The sequence below is a fragment of the Excalfactoria chinensis genome, chromosome 5 (genome assembly GCF_039878825.1).
Source record: "Excalfactoria chinensis isolate bCotChi1 chromosome 5, bCotChi1.hap2, whole genome shotgun sequence".
NCBI classification, from domain to species: domain Eukaryota; kingdom Metazoa; phylum Chordata; class Aves; order Galliformes; family Phasianidae; genus Excalfactoria; species Excalfactoria chinensis.
The window spans coordinates 41,942,882-41,951,042 of NC_092829.1; the positions used below are offsets into that span (position 1 = coordinate 41,942,882).

Below are 8,161 nucleotides of genomic sequence, written 5' to 3' on the forward strand. Positions count from 1 at the left end.
ACTAAGGTTTTGCTACAGATATGGATTTGCCATTGAGAAATGGGCTCCCCTTTTGCCCCTCTCCCTGAATTCATTGCTGGCATGGGAGCTTTTCTCCTGAGACAAAACTTTCCACAGTTTATATCCATTTTATATCTGTTTATATTACAGCTAGCTTTTTTTTTTTTTTTTTTTAATTATTATTCCAAAGGCCCATTTAAGGTAAAAAAAAATATGGCTTCCAATAAATAATCAAAGTTATCATATTTTGGAAGGGAAAATATTCCTAGAAGGAAATGTCTGCAGAAAAGTTGAACTTGGAGCCAGTGCAGTATCTTTTTTTTTTTTCTTTCTTTTTTCCTATAAATCTTCTGCCTTATTTTTGCAGCCACACTACAGCAAACTGAGAAGGATTTCTAAGCATTCAGGTACCACAAACCCTTCCTCTGCTTGGGCATGCTGTGGAAATGGGCTGAGCTTTTCAAAGCTGTCTTCAGGATTTGGTTGGCTGAGCGTGAGAGGAGCCACAGAGTAACAACTTGACCATCTCAGAACAAAAGACAACAGGTTTGCTGCGTCAATGGGGCAAGCCTTGCCCCTGGGAAAGTGAGAAGCCCAGCAGGGAAGTTACCTCAAAGTGGGAAGACAGTGGACAAAGAAGCCTCCTTGCAAACTCCCACTGTCAGTAACATAAATACAAGTTAAGATGTATTCTGGTAACTTTCAGAAAAAATGCAAGAACCCTAAATGGTAAATCTCAGAGTATGATCAACCTGGGGAACACCCTGCTCCAGAGCCCTTCCAAGGCAACCATTGGGCTAGGGTTTCTTTCTACAGAAAGAGGCCTCACAACATACTGTGGATACATAAAAATGATTGGTGAAGGGATTCACGGGGTAATTTTGCAAATGGTCCCCTTAAATGCTGACTGGTGGCTCAGTGCTCTGAGGGTAACTTGATAACATGTCAGGTTTTATCCTGTGTAGCCACTAATTTGCCATCTTTTCCTAGTAGAGAGAAGGTCTGAGTACTCCAATCTCCCTGAAACTTGAAACCCACTTCATGGATATAGCACGAGGTCATTCAAGTACATCAAGTATCTTTTTTGAGGGGAAGGGAGACAGAGATAGTGTTACACACTGTGCAGATGCTATTAACTGTAGTTGAGCATCACAAGTTGGGTTTATTAGTAAGAGGATGAAAGACCTACATGGCAGGGTACATAATAGATAACCTTCTGTCCCATCCATTTGAGGAGATGAGTCCCCTCCCTTTGTACTCATCAGAGATTTAGCACTTTTCAGTTACCTTTTTGCAGTCACAGTCCTTATAGCAAACATACAATACTTCAAGCTCCAAGACATGACAGAGGTAAATGGGACTTCCTACCTTCTAGATGCTGGTGGAAGTAATTGGGAGGAACTGCTCTGACAATGAAAGAAATGGAGAGTCTGGATCAAATCTCACAGCATTTTGCTGACTCCAGTGAAGTTCCTTCTGATGTATATTCTTTATGGAGAATCTGGTGTGTTCTAGGTTAAGCAGGCAATGGAGTTCAGGCAGCTGGTGTCTGAGTTGAAACATGGTGAAATCAGGAAGAATCACAAATCTCATCTGTTTCAGGCTCTCTGCAAGCTAAGGAAGACACAGCCTGCAAATCTGCTTTGTCTTTTCCTAAACAGCCACTGTCACTAGAGATATGGTCCCTTCCCATAAACCACCTGGGACTTGCATCCATCAGGGTTGCAAGCTTGACAAACCAATGTCCTTGCTCCACACCCTCCTTCGGTGAACTATCAGGAGTCACTGCTAAGCCCTCCTTCACAGTGATGAGTGCTGACCATGCAACTCATACTTGTAACTTAATTTCTGAAGGAAAGGTAAAGTGACTGAGAATTTATGAGGTCACAGCCATAAGGATTTGTTTCCCTGTGAAGGAGCAGACAGAATGGAGATAACTAGCTATCTCCTGGTTTCTGTTAACCACCTCCAATTTCCCCAACAGGATATTGAATTTCAATAGCCCACCACAGCAAGTGCACTCAGAAAATATATCAGTATCACAGGACCAGCTCAAATGAGACAGCTTTAACTTCTATGAATGTGAGAAAACGCAAGCACACTGCAATTGCTCTCACTAAATGTGGAGACTGCTCTGGTTGCACTCAAAAGCAAAGTACCGGATTTCAAATGGTCTGATTTTGGCCCCACACTGAGCTCACACAACCATCCAAAGCCTCCTGCAAAATGCAGATGTTGTCTCCCCCTGCCCAAGCGCAGGACACGTGTCTCACCACCTGCCACGTGGGCAGCCAGCGGGGCTTTGGGTGGCCTTCATGCAGTAATGTGTTTTTCTTTCTCTACCACCTGACAGCAGCATGGTCACACTGACAGCTCGGTCCCATTGCTGCATACTTTCCAAGGTGATATTAATCAAACATATTAACATGTTTGCCTTTAATTTTGCATTTCAGAAACAGCTGTTGGCCGCCTCAATGCCAGCAGTGCCTATTGCCAGCATTAGTGTCATTGTGGCTGTAATAGCGCTATTATCTCTTGCTAAAAGGGTCACTGATTGCTCAGGACTGAGCTTCGGGTAAAGAAAAGCAGGTCAGCTGAAATGAGATGGAAACCGCAAAGTGATGCTTCCCTCTTAACTTGCCTAAAGACCTGTTGATGCTACATTTAGGGAAATTTATGTGCACAAACAGCAAAAATTTTGACTAGAGTGTCACTGAGAAGGTGGGGCTTGTCCTAGCTCCTGTGTCAGTCCTGCTAGTGTAAATCATATAAATATGGGAAAGAGAATGGGGAAATTTCTACCGGTCTTCATCTCTGTCAGCAAACTTCTCTCCGTCTCTTTCTCTCCTCTTTGGGTAAGTCCAGTTGCCTCCTTTTAGTCTTCTAACTGGTTTGTGTAGCTGTTTTCTGAAGTGGATGTAGCTGTTGGTAGCAAGAGCTGGCTTGACAGTCCAGGAAAACGAGCTCTCCTCAGGTCTTTGAGCACAGTGATCTGGTTTGGGATCTGCATAAAGTACAACCACTTTGGCTTCGGCAGAGTGGGATTCTTCTCTGAAGGTGCCAGTTATCTCTGCTCTCCTGGGCAGATATGACACAGAGCTTGGCAAAATGATTTCTGGCACCAGTGCATTTGCTCCAGGGTGTCCAAGACAGATTTTTGCTCTGCAGGCTCTGCTGCTCAGCCTGTGAGGTGTCCTCTGCATACACTGAGTCAGACTAATAAAAGCCTTTGGATTTAAACCCTAAACATTTAAATACCTCCAAGGGTTGAAGGCTGTGCTATGAAAAGCCACTCCATGTATATATTTTGGAGTCTGGTTTGTCTCTTTATGAGAAATCAGCGGGGAGGCTGGTGTGAGCATGTAGATGGAGACGGGCTTCTGGTTATAACTGGTCATTTATTATAACTTTCAAAGCCTGATGCAAAGAATATTCCTTTCCTCTTCAGAAGGCCCATTTGCTTCTGTAGTCTTGTTTTTACATCAAAGGAGCTGAGAGACATAAGATATCTAATGACAGCTTATTCTTCCCTTGCAACCCTCCTTGTGTCTCCTTGGCTTCCTACCTCTAGGCCTCCCCCAGCTTATCATGGCTCTCTGGATCCGATCACTGCCTCTTCTGGCCCTCCTTGTTTTTTCTGGCCCTGGGACCAGCTATGCAGCTGCAAACCAGCACCTCTGCGGCTCCCACTTGGTGGAGGCTCTCTACCTGGTGTGTGGAGAACGTGGCTTCTTCTACTCCCCCAAAGCCCGACGGGATGTTGAGCAGCCTCTAGGTAAGTCAGGTTGACCATGACTACATTCACATGCTATATGATGCAAAAAGCAACCACCTACCTTTGACGGTGATGCAAGGAACGTCCTTGATGGGGAATACCAGGAATATTTTTAACATACCAACAGCATTGTATCACCCATGAAAGGATCTTCAGGCTAAAAAGGCAGGTGGGAGAGCAAGCACAGAAAGGGGATTTATGAGGCAGAAGGAATTGTCACAGAAAGCCCTAATTTTTTTTGCTTCTCTAGGTAGAGAGAGGCTGAAAACAGTGTTATCCCAACATTTGCATGGCAATTACACTGACCTGGGAGTGATCATGAAAAATAAATGTGGCAGGATATCAAGAAGCCTCTTTCTGCACCTCTTCTTGACCCACACTACCCCAATCCTGTTCTGTGACCACATCAAGCATGGTCATAAAAGCCTCCTGCCTTCTGAAGCTGTCTGTTCTTGTGCTCAACTGACTTTTCATGAATGTTTCCTCCTAATATTTAACCTGGACATTTCTAGCCATAAATTAGTCCTCATCTTCTCCGTAGTGGACTAAAGGAAGAGTCTATCATTTCTCCTTCATGGGTGATTTTCAAACCTTTTAAAAACTGCTTCCATATCTTGTTTTAACCTACCATGAGCCAAAAGCCCTCAACAGCACCAGTATTCCTTTTTAGGTCATATATTGTAGCTCTCTGTCTACACAAACTGTTCTGCATTTTGGCCCATACCATTACAGAATGGTGATGGCTGGAGAAGCCCTGCCATCTACAAACAGCGAGCAAACTGGAAGAACAGTACTGTATGGTTTTCACACCATATTCCTGTACAGGGGGTGTTGATTTTTCAAAGCAGCACCACTTCTCCATTGGAACAGTAGTTCTTGCAGGACCACAACTAGTAATTCACCCCAGTCTACCCTTTGTCTTGATTGCGCGACTCTGTCTTCCTGCCTTCCACTAGCATCTTTCCTATTCCTTGATGAACTGCATCCCATCTTTTCAAAGGGTTTCTATAGTTTCCTAAGTAATTTTGAGTACTAATCTTGCCCTTCAGCAGGCTTGCAGCCCCCCACAGCTTTATATTGTCTCCTATTTCACGGTGGTAAATGGATTAGCCAGAGTAAGTTGTGATGCAGCCAGTGTCCATCTTTACCTTATTTTGTACAGCAGATTAAGAGGACAAAAAGCTGACATTCTGCAGCCCCCACAGAAATGCGGTAGGTTAGTTTCCTTGCTTTGCCTTTTGTTTTAGCAGAGCAGCTCTTCTGTAAATCGGTAACACAGGAAACACTTTTATCAGCTCAGAGCTACTCAGCTCCCTGCCACCTGCCCTGCCCCCAGATGAGGCAGCTCATTCCCACCAAGACAGGCATTTCTGATCCAACTCTGGGAGCTACAAGCCTCCAGCAAGATCCAGAAACTCCTGAACTTGTCTCAAACTCCTCAAACATTTTCTTTGGGGAAAGAGCCTGTCCTATGCTTCTTGCATTCACATGTGATACAGCCCAAGCTGCAGCAGAGCTGTGGGCAGAGTGAATGGCTCCTATCAGCAGTTAAAATGCAAGATTGGAAACAGACTTGTAAAAGAGAGGCATAATATTAAAAAGCACGACTTCTCTGCTCTCTGTTTGCTGCTAATCTCCTCCCTGAGCTGTCACTTAGGAATGGTGTGGGGTGCAGCGTCCCATGCTGAGAACCACTGGAAATGCTGCCTCTCCTCAGCATTGTGATCACTAAGAGGTGCAGGTGTGGGAACATTGGAGGTGGAAGCATTGTGTAAGGACCACAGCCCTTCTTATGGCTGGGAAGTCCAACTCTTTTCCAGCTACCACAGGTTCTCCCAAGGTAGAGACCTCTATCACTTGCTACATCCATTCACCACTAGACATGTCAACCAACTTTCATAAAAGCTGCTCTTAGCAGTGAAAGGAAAAGGGAAATCTAGAAGTATACAGCAACACAACCTGATTTCATTCAGCTAAGTGCAACAGCAAACTGTGCAAGTTCTCAAACAGGTGCGATGAGGTAGTCCAGCAAGTTTTGTGGATGCTCTTAGTATCTAGATGAGGCTACAACCTGTAATGCACCAGCCATAATGCAAGAGTGTTGTTTCTCCTGGAGATAGGTATCTGCAGTTCTTCACAGCTTCAGGTCCCCTATAACCCAGCAAACACACTCTCTCCTCCACCTTCTGAGCCACTAATGGAGATTACCAATAGGTGGAGAAGAGACTCCTGCCAAGTCCCAATCATTTTAACTCTCCCATTTCAAGAGAGAACAATACTTACCTCCCCTAACTATGGTACAGCTCTCCTACCACTCCTCTTCCTAACACATATTGGTTTCACCTGCATATGTGACTGCCCTGTGAAATAGTCTCAGTGGTCTGTGGGAGGTGAAGCAAAGTAACATCACAGAGGGCAAGCAGAGAGTTGGCTGTGATTTACTTTGAAATTCAAGGCATGCTTCTAGTTCCTTATTTGTCTGAGGATCTTTTCCTGAGGACCATGATGGAAATGAGTTGAGTTCCTTAAATGTTGTATGGAGAATTTCATCAGAGCCAACCTGTCTGAAAAATCTGAGGATTTTCTACCTCTTTTTCTAGGATTACTGCCTGAGCCACTACCTCTTTGTCACACGAGTTTGTTGTGTTTGCATTCTACTAGCATCTGGCTCAAAGGATGAAAACAAATAGATTAAAAAACATCAACTATCTATTTCCTCTTCTACTTAATATTGGGCTAAATCTTTTATAAGTTTTCCTCTTAGCTAACTAGCATAATGGTTTCTTGTTACTCATGTGACCTATTCATTGTATCACACTTCAGGTGCTGAGGGATTTTGCATCCTGTGCTATGCTTTTCTGCTGCCCTAGAAACCACATTTTAGTCTTGCTTTCCAGGCACTTTCTTTTGGTTGTTAGTGTCTCTTTTCTTCCTATAGAAAAATACCACTATTTTATTTATCATTTTCTGTATTTTCATTGGGCATTTAGAACTTGAACAGCTCTGCTCACATTTTCAAGCTCATCACTTTGAGCAAACTATCATCTTATTTACAAGCTGCTCATCCCAGGGAACACACTGGGTTTATCCTTCTCTCCACATGCCTCCCCCAGTAAAGACCCTGTATCCCTTTGTCCACTCCACGTAGCTTCCCTGTAAACCAGGGGGTTATCTGGGTAGAGTGTAAGGTGGAATAATGCAAAGATGATAATAGATATTCAAAAGTTTATTTAGAGGGAAAAACTCACCAAGATGGATGTCTTCAGTCTGCTGGGAAACACCAAAGAAAACTCCACCAAGGAGCAATCCCCAAGAGATGCTGCCTTAGTGGTGGCCAGCCCTTAAATGAGGTTTAGAGGAGTTGTAGTCAAGCTCCACCCCTTCAGGGAGCACGGCTAAATTACTCTCACCTGTGCTCCCACAGCTGACCCAACACTTGCCTCAGCTGCTTAATCAGAGATTCAGGCTGTGATTACCAATTTCCCATACAGTAGAGGGAACTTGGTGTCTGAAGTGCTCTGAGAGCATCAGCTTTGGGAAATCTTTGCGAGTGCTCCTCATTTCCCAAGCAGCTCTTGTCTTATACAGCTGATATCTGAAAAAGGGGCTCTACCTGGGGCACAACAGCTAGGGCTGGTGTAGGATGAACCATGACTTACCTCCTTTTCCCTTGGCAGTGAGCAATCCCCTGCGTGGTGAGGCAGGAGTGCTGCCCTTCCAGCAGGAGGAATACGAGAAGGTCAAGCGAGGGATTGTTGAGCAATGCTGCCATAACACGTGTTCCCTCTACCAACTGGAGAACTACTGCAACTAGCCAAGAGGCCAGCGGTGGGCACAGATATGCACTTACTCTATCGCACCTTCAAAGCGTTTGAATAAACCTTGTTGATCTACTGGAAGACTTATGCCATTTAATGTGTCCATGGTTTGTGTGTTCATTGTGTCTGTGTACATTTCTTGGGGAAGGGACGTGACTGTTTGCTTTAGGGACAAGCTGGCTGTGCTCAGAGGAGGCAGTTTTAAATGGTCCTGGAGCCACCCATCTCTTAACACTCAAAGTAGCTTTGAGGGAGGAAAGCAGGTTGCACAGCCAGAGGGGACCCACAGAGCATCCTCTACCCTTGGTGCCTAATGGATGAGGCGAAAGAAGAGGAAAGCATTGCGAGAGACTTCTCTTTCTAGGGAAATGTTACTGGGCAACACATGTGAAAACATGCTGCAGTTCACAACCTAAATATAGAGAAGTGGCCAGGAGACAGAACTTCCTCAGTTGTGTAATGAGATCAGTCCTGATTAAGCAAAGAATTAAGTCACCTATTAACTGTAACAAGAAGAATCGTGGCCAAATGCCATATATAAAGTATGTCCGTTTCTCCCTTTTGTTCA

The 8,161-nt window shown here is 44.4% G+C and overlaps 1 protein-coding gene and 1 long non-coding RNA gene across 2 annotated transcripts; one reads left to right on the top strand and one right to left on the bottom strand.

Moving 5' to 3' along the window:
• Positions 1-1,749: 1,749 nt before the first annotated feature.
• Positions 1,750-5,044, bottom strand: LOC140253302 (uncharacterized). Its single transcript, XR_011903821.1, has 3 exons — positions 4,924-5,044; positions 3,837-3,932; positions 1,750-1,908 (listed from the first exon to the last, which is right to left on the bottom strand). It is a non-coding gene; the product is annotated as an uncharacterized lncRNA (long non-coding RNA).
• On the top strand, positions 3,384-7,589 carry INS (insulin). Its single transcript, XM_072338817.1, has 2 exons — positions 3,384-3,775; positions 7,453-7,589. Exons 1-2 carry the CDS (start codon positions 3,589-3,591, stop codon positions 7,587-7,589), a joined length of 324 nt encoding a protein of 107 aa, XP_072194918.1. The 5' UTR covers positions 3,384-3,588.
• The last annotated feature ends 572 nt before the right edge of the window (positions 7,590-8,161 follow it).

What these genes read in the sequence shown, in the direction of transcription:
- INS (XM_072338817.1), top strand. Translation starts at nt 3,589, where the DNA reads ATGGCTCTCTGGATCCGATCACTGCCTCTTCTGGCCCTCCTTGTTTTT. An exon ending in GGATGTTGAGCAGCCTCTAG is followed by an intron (nt 3,776 to 7,452) that starts GTAAGTCAGGTT and finishes TTCCCTTGGCAG; the next exon opens with TGAGCAATCCCCTGCGTGGT.